This window comes from Blennius ocellaris (genome assembly GCF_963422515.1).
Source record: "Blennius ocellaris genome assembly, chromosome: 7".
NCBI classification, from domain to species: domain Eukaryota; kingdom Metazoa; phylum Chordata; class Actinopteri; order Blenniiformes; family Blenniidae; genus Blennius; species Blennius ocellaris.
In genome coordinates this window covers 7,468,875-7,485,085 of record NC_137656.1, presented here as the reverse complement: position 1 = coordinate 7,485,085, position 16,211 = coordinate 7,468,875, and the positions used below count along the sequence as shown (strand labels likewise).

At 42.9% G+C, this 16,211-nt stretch overlaps 2 protein-coding genes across 4 annotated transcripts in view; one reads left to right on the top strand and one right to left on the bottom strand.

Annotated features, from left to right (window-relative positions):
- taok3a (TAO kinase 3a) overlaps nt 1-12,372 on the top strand; it is a 76,132-nt gene extending 63,760 nt beyond the window's left edge. For all 3 annotated transcript variants that reach the window (XM_080500083.1, XM_080500082.1, XM_080500084.1), the window contains exons 15-21: nt 2,683-2,919; nt 3,809-3,937; nt 5,313-5,516; nt 5,914-6,153; nt 6,649-6,861; nt 7,261-7,443; nt 10,936-12,372. In XM_080500083.1, the coding sequence (XP_080356209.1) occupies nt 2,683-2,919; nt 3,809-3,937; nt 5,313-5,516; nt 5,914-6,153; nt 6,649-6,861; nt 7,261-7,443; nt 10,936-11,097 (1,368 nt within the window). In that variant the 3' untranslated portion in view covers nt 11,098-12,372. The remainder of the gene's footprint in view (nt 1-2,682; nt 2,920-3,808; nt 3,938-5,312; nt 5,517-5,913; nt 6,154-6,648; nt 6,862-7,260; nt 7,444-10,935) is intronic.
- A 971-nt stretch (nt 12,373-13,343) lies between these two features.
- Nucleotides 13,344-15,673, bottom strand: pebp1 (phosphatidylethanolamine binding protein 1). The gene is made up of 4 exons (XM_080500102.1): nt 15,469-15,673; nt 14,913-15,022; nt 14,703-14,803; nt 13,344-13,687 (listed from the first exon to the last, which is right to left on the bottom strand). Exons 1-4 carry the CDS (start codon nt 15,601-15,603, stop codon nt 13,470-13,472), a joined length of 564 nt encoding a protein of 187 aa, XP_080356228.1. The 5' UTR covers nt 15,604-15,673; the 3' UTR covers nt 13,344-13,469.
- Between the last annotated feature and the right edge of the window lie 538 nt (nt 15,674-16,211).

Below are 16,211 nucleotides of genomic sequence, written 5' to 3'. Positions count from 1 at the left end.
TAGTAAGAGCGAGGAAGACCAGGGGTTATTGTAGGTCATACAAAGTCACAGATTAAAGCCTCAGAAGAGAAATGAGAGACAACATAGAATGTTTCTTTTCTTCTGCTGCGCCAGTCGCTTCCTGCTACTGGTTAGAGGCTGCAGCTTGACAGCCGGTGAGCCAGCGGCAGATTACAGTCAGATGCATCAGAACGTGCCTCGTCCCCAATCAGCTTTTCCTGCAGACATTTTAAGCCCATAACTCACTGCAGATACGCTTTACTGCGATACTCTACATCCAGCAGTCCCACAGCAGAACACAAATAAGACTTTTAGTCTGAAGTTGAATGCCAGAGGCTGCACGTAAACTCACTGCACTGATTCTGTGTTTGTGGCCCGGAGAGAAACATGGGAGCAAAAGAGGCTCCTGCACATGAGCGTCAACAGGAAAACGGGACACTAAACAAAGATCTGCAAAGGCCTTTTGCCTCCCACATCCAGTCTGATGGCTTCACCATATGGTGCTATACATCTGCAGCAGCTTTTCAAATACAGCTGTGGCTTCCCCTACAACCCCAGTCCCTGAAAAAAGGTGGGACATTATGGAAACACTATTCAGACCGGTTCTTCTACTAATCGTAGTGTAACATATCAAACCCTGAAATGTCGAAATCTTGCCAAAGTTGTGACTTCTGAACTGTGCAAAGGTTTTTGGTGTAAAAAGTGCTTATATTAAGTCAAACATTACCAATTGCAAGTAAGATTTTTTTTTTTTTTATCTACTCAGCATTTTTTTGAGTGGCTAAAATTGAACTTTTATGCTTCTGTTTTTCAAGGCCTATTGAGGGACCTAAACCTTTTATCGCTATATTGTTTATTCAGAAGGTCAGGACAAGGAGATGTTCACACAACCTGTTGAGAAATGAAGAAACCACCACAGTTTAGTTCAATGAAGCTCTTGTCTTGGCTGATTAGGGGCTTTTCAACAATCAAATTTCTTCTGTCTGTTCCTGGGCTTGTGCAGTGATCTGCATAACAGATCCATGGCTGCTTTTAATGCATTGTGTGATTCATTGCAGTTTTTCTTTGTTTGCTTAGTTTTCATTTGATCTCATTAAAACATTCAGCCTTATCCTGCATGCTCCTTCACCATGAATATGATCTCCTTTCCAGTCCCAGAGTCTTGTGTGAAAGAGGCCGTCACATGACGTGACTTGGCCCTTTGTAGCAGTGTGCCGGGTGGCAGTGAGGCAAGTGACTAGGATTGGGAGGCTCTATTACAGTAGGGGTATTGATTCAGGGCAGATTAAGAAGAAGGGGCGCTAAGCCTCCCCCCTATACTTCCCCATAACCCCCCCCCACCACCACCACTCACTCACCCACCCACCTCGCCTTTCCCTCTGGACTCTTCTATTTTACTTTTTTCTTCTTCTTCTTTAAATTTAACTCTCTCCCAGTCACCCTCCATCTGCTGTTTCTGCACCCTTATCACCCTCCCTCCCCTAATCTCTAGGCCCGCTCCTCTCAGACCCCCCCCCCCTCCTTCTCCAACTTCTCTCACTCTTACTAAATGAGGTATTCATGTGACCCACCTGCTGTCCGCCGCTTAGCGTTAGCCCCACTAAAGAGCCGCTCTGTGCTCTTGTTGGCCCGAGGAGTCGGCCTGCCTCATTCACAGTTCACACGTCTGCCGCCTCGGCTGCTGCGTGCCCAGGGCGCGAACCAAGGAGGAGGGAGGTGGTAGGGTTCAACGTCCAGAAAGCGGGGGGGGGTTGACTGGGGGTGTATCTGGGTGGCATCGGAGCTCAGACCGAGTTCTGTTGGGCATAGGATGCTCCACAAGGTTCCTGGATGCTGGTGCTCTTGGCTAAAGTCGCCATCATGTTTGGCCTGAGGAGTTCAGGTGGAAGTTACGAGAAGATGCGGAGCGAGTACTACCTCGACGTGGAAAACCCTTTCTGCCCTCAGGTCGGTGTGTCAGGTTGAGATTCATGTTTCTTGTTTGTTTTTTGGTTTTTAAAAGAGGGAGACGTTGAGAAATGTCTTCAAACATGTTACGTCAGCATGTTTATTTCACATGAAATATATTTCTGTAGCAGCTGTTTATTGTTGTTTAGGTTGCTTTTTTTTTCTGCTTAAACACATTTGATGTCTTTTGTCAGTGGCTTCTATGAGGTGCCTGTGTGTGTGTGTGTGTGTGTGTGTGTGTGTGTGTGTGTGTGTGCCTGTGTGTGTGTGTGTGTGTGTGTGTGTGTGTGTGTGTGTGTGTGTGTGTGTGTGTGTGTGTGTGTGTGTGTGTGTGTGTGTGTGTGTGTGTGTGTGTGTGTGTGTGTGTGTGTGTGTGTGTGTGTGTGTGTGTGTGTGTGTGTGTGTGTGTGTGTGTGTGTGTGCGATGGGCCGATGAAAGAGCTTTTGTGTGGCTCCCTTTCACAAGATTTTTTCCAGTATCTTTATTTCCCATCCACCGCGCTTTCTTTTATGGGCTGTTTTATTGCAGGCTGTTTTAATATTTGGCAAACCCAATCAATTTTGATATAAGTTCTCAGATAAGATTATCCGTTGAGTCTTGGTGCACATGATGCTTTGATACTGGTTGTTCGACTGTTTACTGCTTGTTTTTTTTGTTTTTTGTTTGTTTGTTTGTTTGTTTGCTTAATCAAATCGAGCCTCTCCTTAACTTTCCCCCCCCCCCTGTCTCCGCAGGTGACCAAACAAATCCACGAGCATGAGCAGGAAAGTGAGCTGCGGGAGCAGATGTCGGGCTACAAGCGCATGCGGAGGCAGCACCAGAAGCAGCTGATTGCCCTGGAGAACAAGCTGAAGGCCGAAATGGACGAGCACCGGCTCAAGCTGCAGAAGGAGGTGGAGACGCAGGCCAACAATGCCTACATCGACCTGGAGAAGCTGGCCAAACGCCACGCTGTGCAATCTGAGAAAGAGGTGGGACTTTGTGTTGGGGGGGGGGTCACAGAACGTGAGTGGATTCATAATGCCGCGACTCCTCAGGTTTTTCGTTTTTCCACAGATGATCACATATCACGCAAGAGTTGAATTTACAATGAGGAGGTTTTTCTTTGAAAAACTACAGTGCCATGTTTGTAGCTTCTGGTTTTAAAGCGTGTAAAAGTTAAACCCTGTTTAAAAAAAAAACACAAAAAAAAAACTACCATCAACCTTCTCTCTCAGTCTTGCATTTCAGCATTGAGGGAAGTTTTGTTAGCCCTCTACACGCTGCCGCCGTCCACTGATACGATGAAACACACGAGCAAGAAGTGGGTCACCGAATGTCATGCTCTGAAAAACAAGCCGCACATCTCTGTGATTAGCAGGCAGCGCGCTGGACGATAGTATGTCTGTTTGTAAAGACAAGCATGTACAACTCCTCACACATAAACACATAACATTTCACACACACACACATACACACACACACACTCTGCTCTGAAGGTAAACCAGCAGGTTACTGGGTATTTTGTTCGATTATGACTCAATCGCCCATGCACTTGTCAGTAAATAGGTTGACTTAGTATTTGTGGGATCCTTATGCAAGATTTGACATCTTCCAGTCGTCACTACTGAACATCACATCATGCTGTTAATTTTTTTTTCCCAACAAAACCACTTTACAGTTACACAAATGTACAAAACAAATTCAGCATTGGTCAGACAATAGTCAATATATTTACTATAAAATTGACCACACAGGTGGAATACAAGTCACCGAATGACGGTGTTTGATTCCACGAGACTGAGCGTGCCCCTGATGACCGCCTGGATGCTAATCTTCAGACCCTCTCGCCTGTCTTTTCTCGCCTCGTGTGTCCTGCAGATGAAGACGGCGCTGACGGATGAGAAGAAGTTCCAGCAGCAGATTGTGGCCCAGCAAAAGAAGGAGCTCACGACTTTTCTGGATAATCAAAAGAAGCAGTATAAACTCTGCAAAGAGAAGATTAAGGAGGTGCGCCACGTTTTAATTGTTCTCCCCCCTCACTCCCCTTTTATTACGCCTCTCTCGGGTGTGACACACAGCTTTGTGTGCTGTTTACCGTTGAATCAGACTCTCCCACACACGATCGTGCACGTTCAGAAGCTCCGAAGTAACTGGTGTTGAGTCACTCTCAGCCTACTTACTATGTACTTACACATGTATACACACACATGATCATTGGGGGCGAGCCATAAATCCATATTCACTGTGGAGCATTTGTGTGCCTCCACAACCTTGAAACCAGAGTTCAGAGAGTCCTCCTGTGGTTCAGGAGTGTGATATGCTGTGTTTTCAGTTACACGATCAGTGACCAAAAATTAGGTCAGCACAGTAAAAAGAAAGCATCGCTGGCTGGGTGAGATATTTCCCACCAACTGAGGGCCTCGAATGGAATTAGACACCACAGAGAGCAGGAATTGGGCTCATGTGTTAAGTGCATTAATGCCAGTCGTAGATTACTTTCAAGCCTATAAAAGAGGAGGAGTACTCATACTGCGATGCGTTTGGACTCTTTCCAGTTCCAGGGCTCCTCTGGCTGTGCTTGTTGTTTGTAGTTCCAAATAAAAGGTCGGCGAGAGTTTGTTTTTGTGCTTCCTCCTTCTGAAAACACTCGGAATGTGAAGTCATTCGAAGGATGATTCTGTTCCATCTTTCAAACATGTAACTGGGAAATTCTTAGCTTTGTGTTTTACATCTGTGTCTCATGTGTAATCTGTATACTGAGATCTAAAGTCAGTGGATGATGACGTTTTGAAGAGTGCTAAACCTACTTTCTAACAGAACCCACAGAGCGATTGCTTTTAGAGCTGTGTCTTTCAAAGATTACATATCCACAACCAGAAAGACATTTTTCACTTTTATCCTGCATTGGATTCATATAAGGAATCTGGCCACAACTAGTTAGAGTATCATCACAGTGAGCGAACTGAATCTTCAAAGTGTTCCCAGTTTCCTTCAGGTGCACATCAAATTAATCCCATTTCTGTTTGATTGTGAGGGGAAAAGCATCAACAGTTAACCTGCTTCCTGTTTGAGTGATCAAATTCTGTTCAAGAATTAATTTTATGTAGTTACTGACTCATATTGGCATATATTATGAAACCTAATATAGCATGTTAGCTTATGTTAATATGCACTCTGATGTTCCAAGCGTATTAAAAAAGACCATTCCCATAGCGGGATGTAGTTTTGCACATAAATGCATCTGAGTTTCATTTTAAATGTTCCCAGATATCTTGAACTCATCGGTTCTTTAACTTGCTGCCCGTAGGAATTGAGCAGCAATCGCTCGCCTTCATTTGCTGGTAATATAACTAATATTGATCAATAACTGGTTTCCTTTCAGGAGATGAACGAGGACCACAGCACACCCAAGAAGGAGAAGCAGGAGCGCCTTTCCAAGCACAAGGAGAACATGCAGCACTCCCAGGCCGAGGAGGAGGCCCACCTCCTGGCCCAGCAGCGAGTTTTCTACGACCGCAACTGCCGCGCATTCAAGCGCAAAACCATGATTAAGAGACACGATCTGGAGCAGGAGCAGATTCGAGAGGTGCGTGATTGGACAAAAACAAAAGTCGCATTGGATCCTTCAGTGAAGTGATAAACCTGGCATGTCCAGTCTTTGTGGTGAAAGGCCCGACGTGATGTTTTCACTGACAACAGCAGTGTGTTCCCAACAATTATCCCTATTGTTGTTTAAAGCCGAGGTGTTTTGTTGTAAACTAGGGAGATTTTTATGGAGTAAAGCAATCCAACAATGTTGTAATCTGAAAAGCCGTTAGGAAGGCTTAGAAAGCACTGAAGTTTTCTGTGGGAAAACAAAAAAACACAAAGATTCAATGCGCAATGTTTTTGTTAGATTGTTCAGTTGTTGTTGATAGCAATCGACCCTTTAAGCATGAAACAAAGAATCAATAAAACCAATTCAGAAAACCTCTACCATATAGGAGTTGAACAAGAAGAAGACCCAGAAAGAGATGGAGCACGCCATGCTGATCCGCCACGACGAGTCCACCCAGGAGCTGGAGCAGCGGCAGCTGAAGACCCTGCAGAAGCTGCGCATGGACCTGATCCGCCTGCAGCACCAAACGGAGCTGGAGAACCAGATCGAGTACAACAACAGGCGGGAGCGCGAGCTCCACCGCAAGCACGTGCTGGAGCTCCGGCAGCAGCCCAAGAACCTTAAAGTGAGTGGACGCAGGGAAGCTTTTGGTAGTCATGAAGTGTGTCGCCGTTCTTAAAATGCACAATGGGTTTGGTTCTGGAGGTTGGTTGTTTTGGGGTTTCTTTTTTTTTTTTTATTACTATATGAGCTTTCATTTGTCTTTGAAAAGACAACAGAGATCCACCTCAAAGATGGCGCAAGCAACGAGTAACATCTCTTTGGTTTCCTGTACTTTGGATAACATAGTGATGCAACATGAATGTAATGAAGTAATTTGGTAAAATAGAGAAAGCGCATACAACACATGTCATCTCTGAATTTCATTTTTGTTTCCTCCTCAGGGTAATAAATCTTTGTAACACAGCTTTCGCTTGTGGCATTATGGGGCCTTTCACCTTTAGCAGTCTGAAATGCTCACAGTTGTAAGATAGAGATCGGGGTGATGTGATTCGAAAGGTGCTTTTTCACCGCCTTCATCCCCCGCTAACCCTCGCCGTTTCCCTGCCCCGTGCTCCAGGCGTTGGAGCTGCAGATCAAGAAGCAGTTCCAGGACACATGTAAGGTGCAGACCAAACAGTACAAGGCCCTGCGCCACCACCAGATGGAAGTTACGCCTAAGGCCGAGCACAAGACGGTGCTCAAGGCCCTGAAGGATGAGCAGACGCGCAAGTTGGCCATCCTGGCTGAGCAGTATGAGCAGAGCATCAATGAAATGATGGCCTCACAGGCGGTGAGCGGGGAAACCTCCAACGTTTTTTAACTACATAAAAATGAATTATTTGTAGGGTTAAAAGAATCTTACTTTTTGAATGTTTGTTTTCTTTCTACCCGGTCCTTATGCTTCCACTGTTCATCTGGTCTTTGTCCCGTTCCCTTCTCCCCCTCCCTCACTGTCTTTCCACGTCGTGACCGTCCCCGTTGCCCTTCTGTTTCCTTCCATCCCTCCGTCACTGCCTCCCCTCTATCTTTCTGTATTCCCTCCTTCGCCTCCCTCTCTCTGTTGTGCTTCTTGTCCATGCTCATGCCATCCCACCCTCCTGCACATCTTCGTCTCTTTGTACCACCGCCCTCTCCCTCCCCTCCCTCCCCTCCCACCCCCCTTGTTGCGGTCCACGGTCGGCCGTGTCAGCTGCGTCTGGACGAGGCCCAGGAAGCCGAGTGCCAGGCCCTGAGGCAGCAGCTGCAGCAGGAGATGGAGCTGCTCAATGCCTACCAGAGCAAGATCAAGATGCAGACCGAGGCGCAGCACGAGCGCGAGCAGCAGAAGCTGGAGCAGAAGGTGTCGCTGCGCCGGGCTCACCTGGAACAAAAGGTACAGTGAGGGGAAGATCTTTTTCACTTTTTCAAAGAGCTTCACATTTGTTTTCCCTGGTCAGTCAGCTTTAGCAAACAGAATTTCCAGCAAGAGAATGCAATTTTGAATGATAGAAATGATCAAAATATCGACAAAATGTTTAACAGAATGTGAATAAACACTGGTTTAGGGCTATCTTGGAGATGTTGGTGTATTGTCTTACAGAGAACTGACTCCAACATTTACTCTTCTAGTATCACTTTGTACCACAAGATGGTGGATTTGGTAATTTCCAAAGCAAAGCCACTCTACAATGAGGCACAACCACTACTCACCATATGGAGGATGCAACATCTAAATCTTACAAATTATAAGGTTCATCTTTACATTTATATGTTCTGTATGTAATTCAAAATCTAATAGACTACTATCGGTCACCATCACTTCTCGAAGCACAAACGTGGCTTTACTTAAGTCTTACGTTCAATATAAGCAATGGAAAAGCCTCTCTTAATATGACTCTTGATAATCACCTTTGAAGAAGACTCATCAGGAATAAAAACATGTCATCTGGTCATAGACTTTAAACATTTACTAATTAACAATTTTTATTCATATAGTGTCTGTCAAACACAGTAGGGCTTTTCAGTGCAGACATTATGGTACAATAATACAAAACCTGACCAAATTAAAGTAGAGTCAAATTACAACCTATTGATGTATATAAAGAATAAAGAAAATCTACTAAAAATCTATAAAACAACCATCAAAGTAATGAGTAGATGAAGATGGATAACACAATGAAAGCAAAAGGGAGACTGAAACATTATTTTTTTAAAAAGTGATTTAAAACAACAAATCTTTGACTTTCTGCCTCCTCGAAAAGTAGCCTGCCTCTTCAAAAGTAGAGAAAATATGATGATATCTTGGCTTTAGTCTCGGCTTTGCAGTGAGCAAATCCAGCCAGATGATCCAAAATCATGAGTGTTTTTGCAGTTTGCTGTTAGTTTGTTGTTGTTATATTACTTCTCAAGTGTGTGTGTGCATGCTACATTATGTATTTTTATTATACTTTAGCAGTTCTTTCTATTTTCTCATCAGAGGACAGACGAGACAATAGAGCTATTGATTATCTTGTATTGTAGTAGAAAGGTGGCAATACTGTTTTGGATGGTTGTCGTCACCCTGATGTTGAGTCTTTCTCTACACCGAGTTTTTAGCACCTCCACTGGTTCCCAAGAACGTCACTGTTTTATTTTCTTTTTTGTTAGACTGAGGACAGATTATACTCTGAATTAACTTCCCGACTCCATTTTGTGAAATGAACTGGTATTACCACACTGTAATATTGCGGTAATACACTTTTTGTATTAGATGGTCGTAGCTGGTGAAGGGTCCAGTCTGTCCGTTCATCTTTTTGATGAGAATTTGTCTTGAGTTTCTATTTAATAGTGTTTGTATACACCACTGTTTCGATCGAACTCTACAGCATCTTGTGGTACCAATATCGAATAAATTCCCGATATTCGTACAAATGCTCCAAAGGAAATCCACCCAATAAATGAAGCTGGACTTTAACGTCTCAGCTAAGGAGCTGAGCCACTAAGGAGAAACAATATCAGCTGTGTGGAGAGTTATTAAGATAAACAACGGTGAAAAAAGTAATCCTGACTATTAATTATGCACGTATTAGCATTACAGAGATGAACAATAATGTCTCCTATCATGGGTCATTCCTTAAGCATTATGATGTTTGAGGCTTGAACAGAATTAATCTTTGATGTAGTCTAACTATTGCAATTAATAATTATTATAAACTATAATACATTTCTCAATACTGATATTGGTATTTGAATGAAAACATGGTATGAATGCATCCAAATAGTTGGTTTCAAATTCTGTCTATAAACATACATTATTACACAAAGACATTTTTAAATTGATGATTGGTGATTAGAAATCACCAAGTTTAGTCGCCTAATATTTGATATTGGAGATCTTTTGCAATGCTTGATTGTTGCCTACTGCACCATGCATCCATCTCCTGTATGTGTGTCTGTGTGAGGCGGCAGCCCATAACAACACAGGAAAACAAACCAGTTACATTCACACCTTCGAAAGCTTGTCTGTGGACTGAGGGATGACAATCAGAGACCCCACGTAGTGAGAACATGCAAACTCCACACTCAAGTCCAGACCATATACATCGTTGAGCCGATGATCACGGCTTGTTTTACAATGTTTTTGTCTTCTTTCCATATCACAGCAAACCTTACATTTCAAACATTTTTCTTGTTGTTTATTTTTTTTTTTTGTCTGAGTTCGCCATGTTTGGAAGTCACTCCTTAGTGAAGACATCTGTCATCTTTAATGTGAGTGTTGAGGCAGCGTGCCATGTGTACCACGGACATGTGATGAGAGGAGACCGGCCGAGCATGCCTCCTTCCAGAGGCAGACGTCACCGTCACAGTCTAGTAGGCAGCACTCCGACAACAAAGAGGGAGAGAGAGAGACCTCTGAGATGCTGCTCCGATCCAGTTCTGCAGGGTCCGGTGCAGCCTCGGCGCCGGCTGTAGCCATCTGTTGCCCTCTCCTGGCTGCGCGCCGCGTCTGCACGCTGCCTCCGAGATGATGTCATGCTTTTCAGAGGCACTATTGTCCTCGGGTTCGGTTCACGGTCAGAGTGGAGGGTTCTGTGCATGCTCAGTCGCGGCTCAGATTGCCGTATTGCACCACACCGGGCTTTTTTATGTGCACCTGTGGATGTGGATGTGTGTGACGTCTGCCTCTCTGATGATCTACAGTCACCTAAAAGTGATTTGAGGTGGATACAGATGTTGGAAGGATGGATGGAGCCGATCGCTGTGAGATGTTGGATATGAGGTTTCAGAGGACAAAGGGCAGCAAAATTAAAAGCTAAGATGGAAACAATAATGATCCAGAATAATGAAATATTCACTGCTTCAATGTAGAAACAGTTGTCTAAGCCTACCCAACACGTAATTTCTATACACATCTGTGTTAACTTTGTTATTGACTTAAAACGGGTTAATTTGTGGTGTGCATGAAGTTAACAGTCCAAATGAACCCTCATCAATAGAAAAGATGATCCATATATGCATTCAATTAACGCGAAAGTTCTATATCAGTCTTTAATAATACAATGTTCACATCTACCTTCTAGGAAAGCACAGCTACGAGTGTTTTTATGGGATCAGACACATGTATCGTGTCATGTACCAATCAAGACTTCCTTAAAAAAAAAGGACAAAATTGAGTGTAAAAATAATCTTTATTTCATTTCAGTACTCATTTTTAACACTTAATGTAATGTAAATTTAATGAGGGAAAATTAGAAGTATATAGGCGTGACCGCTAGCACCCCACCTTTAAATCAAAAGTTAATCTGCTCACTACACCACCCTGTGGTAAAAATGTACTTGAACATGCTAACTTGTTTTGAGGTTATTCAAAGTGCTTTGAGCCTGTTGTTTTCTTCATTCTTCTTAGATTGAAGAGGAGCTGGTTTCCCTTCAGAAGGAGAGGACCGACCGCATCAAACACCTGCTGGAGCGTCAGGAGCGGGAGACCGACAGCTTCGACATGGAGAGCATGCGTCTGGGCTTCGGGAACCTGGGCACCCTGGACTTTCCCAAGGACGACTACAGATGAGAGGCCGCCATCCGAGATGCTTTCGTTCTCTCGTGATCCTTTTCTCTCACCCCTCCTCTTTGACCTGACCTGAGCCGACAGGGCAGATTTTCACTGCTGCTGACAGCCTCACCTAAACACACTGTACACACACACACACGCACACACACACACACACACACACACACACACACACACACACACACACACACACACACACACACACACACACACACACACACACACACACACACACACACACACACACACACACACACACCCCAGCTCCAGATCCAGCTGGGTGCGTTTCCCGGGCCGGGTCAGACGGGGTCCACAGCAGGTGGGTCGGAGTCCCTCCAAGAAAAACAAACAAAAAGAAAAAAAATAAGAAAAAGGAAAAAAAAAAAAAAAAAACTTCCTCCCTTCTCTTGCCTCTCGTGGTGTCACAAAAAAATGCTGGATAACAGTAGTTGTCATGTTTTATTTGTACGAATAATGATAACATAGTCAGTGTTTCTCGTTTCTTGTGCAATGACGACACTTTGGTGTGACGGCGAGAGAGAGAGAGACGCAGGGAGAGCAACTACAAACAAACAAACAAACAAAAAAACAAAACCCCAGGGCAGTTCTCCACGAGCACACATTCCCGGTGGCGATCCCTTACTGTTCTTCTCTACTCGCAATCAACGCCAATGAATAAATCAAATTAAAAAATCTAATCGATAAACCAATTCCTGCTGCAGCAGCTCGTCCAGCCTGTTGCTGCTGCTGCTTCTTCGGTATTTATTCATCAGGAACATTTTCAGGACAAATTAGAATCGGAGCAGAGTCTCACTGTGTACATATACCGGCTCTACGATAAATGTGATTCCCGGATCATGGGTGGGTGGGTGAATCGTGGTACTCGACGTGTGTAACGTACTGATCTCTGCAACTTGGCAGCCAATGTGAAAAATAATCGACATGTGAACTCCCAGCTAGCACAAAAGGGCTTCATGGGGAGGGTCTTGTACTTTGTGTATAGAAGGATTTATGGAGAGCTTTTACTTATTTTCGTATTGTATTTTAACTGTCACTCAAATCTGAAGAGAAATTTTTAAATGCGCTTTTTTTTTTCTTCTTCTTAGTCCCTTTTCCATCCCGTATTAGAGGTGCGGCCATCTATCACTGGGATTTTCATTTAATTTTCTTTTTTTTTTTTCCTTCTCCTTTTGCTTTTCTGATGAACCAGAACAGTATGATGCTCTATTATTGCATGCACTTTAATTTTTTTTTCCAGGTTAAAAGAAAGCATGAATCTGTCAGAGCTTTTAATTATATTTGTAAATAAAGTGCTCATCACACAAACTCTCATTGTCATGTTTACTTTATAACAACGGAGAAAAAAATTATTATTGTTCCTAATTCATATAAGAACTGAGTTTTTAATATTATACTTGGATGGAAATGGTACAATCAGTATGTTAAGAGCATTTTTTTTTCTTGGCAATAAAATACAATTAAAAGTATCTTATAACGGCCAATGACGTAATGCCATTTTAGTAGTAATAACTTGCCAATGATATATCAGTCCTCAAGAGTTTTTCAACTTTAAATTGAGTAGCATTCTCTTTTAAAATGTAAGAACTGTAGTCATTTTTTGCAGGTTTTGTGCAGTTTGCTTAACAATGGCTATAGTGGATGGTTGTCACATTCATTGAGAGCATTATTATGTAGCACTTTCAATTATGGTTGTAAAGACCTTTACTATTTAATACCGTTAGCAAGTACATTATTGGCTTCATTGCATTGCAAATGGACAAGATGGTCATTTGCTTCATAAAAGGTTAATAAAATGAGCATAAAATATAACTATTATGAATATTGTGAGCGCTGCTTTAGTTTGAGCTCAGATCAGTAAAATGATACATTTAATACATCTGTGTACCATTGTGATACTACAGCAGTGTTACAGTAAATGTGTGGACAATGTTTTGAGACATAATCCACACACTAATAGGATGAGGGATTTCATACACGGGTCACTACAGCGCTGATGGATTCTGAGAAAAAGGAGTAAAGTAAATACTCATTCCTGGTGCCTGCCACCCTCCTCATTCCATCCGTCCTCCAAATGAGTTGTTAAATATAACTTGGCTCTTCCAATCATTTAAACATTAATGGGACAGAGTCATCTTAATTATTCCTGACATGTACATTCATCTATCAACAGGAATAAGGTGATTTTGTTCAGGAGGATGCAGGAATGATTTTTAGAACAAACAGAGTGGGGAAAAACCAGTTTATTGAAGACTGAATTGAATTTCTGCCGAACAAACAAGAAACTTTCAATGGCACATTAAAAAAAAAAACTTTATGGATGATTTAGGATAGAGTCTTTCCATGTTTCTGTTTTATTTTCCCGCCAGCTGCTCATACAGTTTGGGCACGTAGTCGTCCCACTCCGCCTGGTAGCAGCTCCCTGCCACCGGGGCCCCCAAGCCATACTTCTGCCTGAAGCTCTGGATCTTGAACTTGCCGCGGCCGTCTCCGGAGCGGTTTGTGAGGACGGGCTCTGAGCAGGAGAGGCTGCCCGGCTGCTCGTACACCAGCCACACATACCTGTGGAGACCTGGGGGGGGGACAGTGAGGATGGTAAATACTGCACTGCACCACAGGAGGAAAACACCAGTCACACTGCAGGGAGAACACACATGCACACACACACACTCTGTAATCAAAAGCTGCAGAGCCAATTTTCCAAAATATATAATCCCAGAAAAAATGTGTGAATGTTGTGAACATTTTTTGATCAAGAAAAAACATTTTAAATTGGTAGAATTGACTTCATTTTGAATATGTAACATTTTGTAAGATACCAACTGATGCTGGGTCATTCAATCTCGTAAAACGACTTTCTACCAGCAGGTGGTGACAGTATTTATATTCAAATCAATATTTTTTTTTGGACAATTTTTGGGCCACTTTTGACCCAGGGGCCTTATGTTTGACTCCCCTGATCTACGCTGTAATCAAAAAACTCCTGGGAGCTACAGAATATTTCCAGATCATCACAAACATATTGTTGACATTTGTTTTGACAGATACTTTTATACCAACAACATAATCTAATTGTGATAACTAATTTCTTGGTTCAGTAAAAAAAAATAAAAAATACCGAGAATGTCAGATATAAAATATTGCTCTATTTGAGAAGTTGGATTTTTGATTTTCTCGATCTAAGCAAAGATGGAAGTTTTCCTGTTGGTATTTAATTATTTGAAAAACAATGGTCCACTGTCTTCTCATGTTTTAACTGCACATATAAGACTGCTCAGTAAAGTTAGAGCAATGCTGCAGACTTCTCTTATATTTAAATACAATGAGCTTCGTCTCTTCCCTCCATCCTTTGAGCTGCATCAGGATTTTTAAGGTGCTGGAGTTTAGTTATTGTTAGTTTCTGCTGGTTATTAGGTCATCTTTTGTTGTTTCGTGTTTATTTTAGAATCTGGTAGATATTCAGGAGTGAATGCTGAGAATTAGTCGCGGTCTCCAGCTCTCTGCTGTTGCTATATTTGTTGGTTTGAATTTCACACCAACACTATTTCTAAATAAAATGTGAGTATTTTGCCTGCTGTAATTATTACCGGTTCCATTGGGTGGACCAGAGCCAACGTAGTCCGACATGACGTTGCCAGACGACACGTCGTTCCCCTTCATGTTGACCACCAGGAAATGGTGCCACTCCCTTCAGAGAGGAGCAAACACAAGTCTGATCATCAGAGCTCAAGTTGGGTTTGATTTGAAAATAAAAACATTTTTTTTTTAAAGTAGTGTGCTGGTCCGTCAGATCCCACCTGAATTTCGGTTCTTTCCTGCTGGGGGCGTCGGGGTCGGTCAGGGCCAGAGTGTAGAGCTTCCCAGAGTCACAGCCATCCCACTCGATGCAGGTGGGACGATTCTGCACCTGCAAGTGAATATCACAGAGATTCAAAGTTTTATAATCGTTGCGTTCGCTTCAAAATATTACACACCAACATGGGGGGGGGGGGGGTTGTGAATTTCTACGATTCACATTACTGCATAACTTTCACTTGTATTTACTCATTTGCATGTCATCGTGTCCACGTTTTATTTAAATAAAGTTGGAGTGCTCGAGCCCTCCTGCAGTCCCAGCAGGCACCGGGAGGAGGCACCATTTCCCCCAACGTAAGCTGCACACACGCTGTCGGAGTTATATAATGGAATTCGTTGTTTGTAAGCAGTAGCACAAATGAAGACGCAAATTAAGTCCGAATAAACCTGCAAATAAAGTTGCACAAATCGGCGCTTTTGACACAAAAGTGTAGAATAAAGCTCCATCAACGCCGGAGGCAGCGCCGCTAACTTAGCTTGGTTAGCTGTGGCACGGACCTGGGTGGGAGTGAGCACTTTGCCGAGCTCGTCGATCTCCAAGGATCCGTATTTGACCGTCATCGGCTGGGCTGGCTTCTCCTCCACATCCTGCAGGGCCAGAGAGCCGCTCCACTGGCTCAGATCTACGGGCATCTTCACTGTTTACAAGCGGACTGTGCGTCACTGCAGCGGACCAAGGTGCAGAATGGAGTCTTCTGGAGGTGCTGCGTTCACTGACATCCCGGAAATATTTCAACTCTCATAGGAGTGGACTCAATCTGTCTTTACTTCTATTATTAGAAAGTAAAAGTAAACCAAAATGTTCTGCAGGTGATCAACTAAGCCTAAAAGAAAATAAAGCATACAGGCTTCCAAATGTATGAAATCACTTATAAGGAGCAATAAAATAAAACATGGAAACATTTTATAGAAAATCGATAGTTTGTAAAAGTAATGTCTTTTCTTTTTTGGGGTGTGGAGTGAAATACATTTATGTGTGAGACTATTCCAATATAAAAGTTAATCAAACTATACGTTTCTGTAAAATAGATCAAGATGAGATGCAATTGTACGTTCACCCCACTCATACATAGTAGTGATACATTAGAGATATTATTTTTATTATTATCGCTATGATGTCAGGAAAACTGGAATATAATATACAAGCGTCCATCATATGTTTGTTTTACCTAGAGAGTTGATGTTTGTTTTTACGATCCCTCGAGCAACACGTGGAGGGCACACAAATAGCACCAGGTGAC

Coding starts and splice junctions, on each gene's coding strand:
- pebp1 (XM_080500102.1), bottom strand. CDS start 15,603: ATGCCCGTAGATCTGAGCCAGTGGAGCGGCTCTCTGGCCCTGCAGGAT. Junction 14,804..14,912: donor AGGAAAGAACCGAAATTCAG/GTGGGATCTGAC, acceptor TCCTCTCTGAAG/GGAGTGGCACCATTTCCTGG. Junction 13,688..14,702: donor TGGTCCACCCAATGGAACCG/GTAATAATTACA, acceptor TCCCCCCCCCAG/GTCTCCACAGGTATGTGTGG.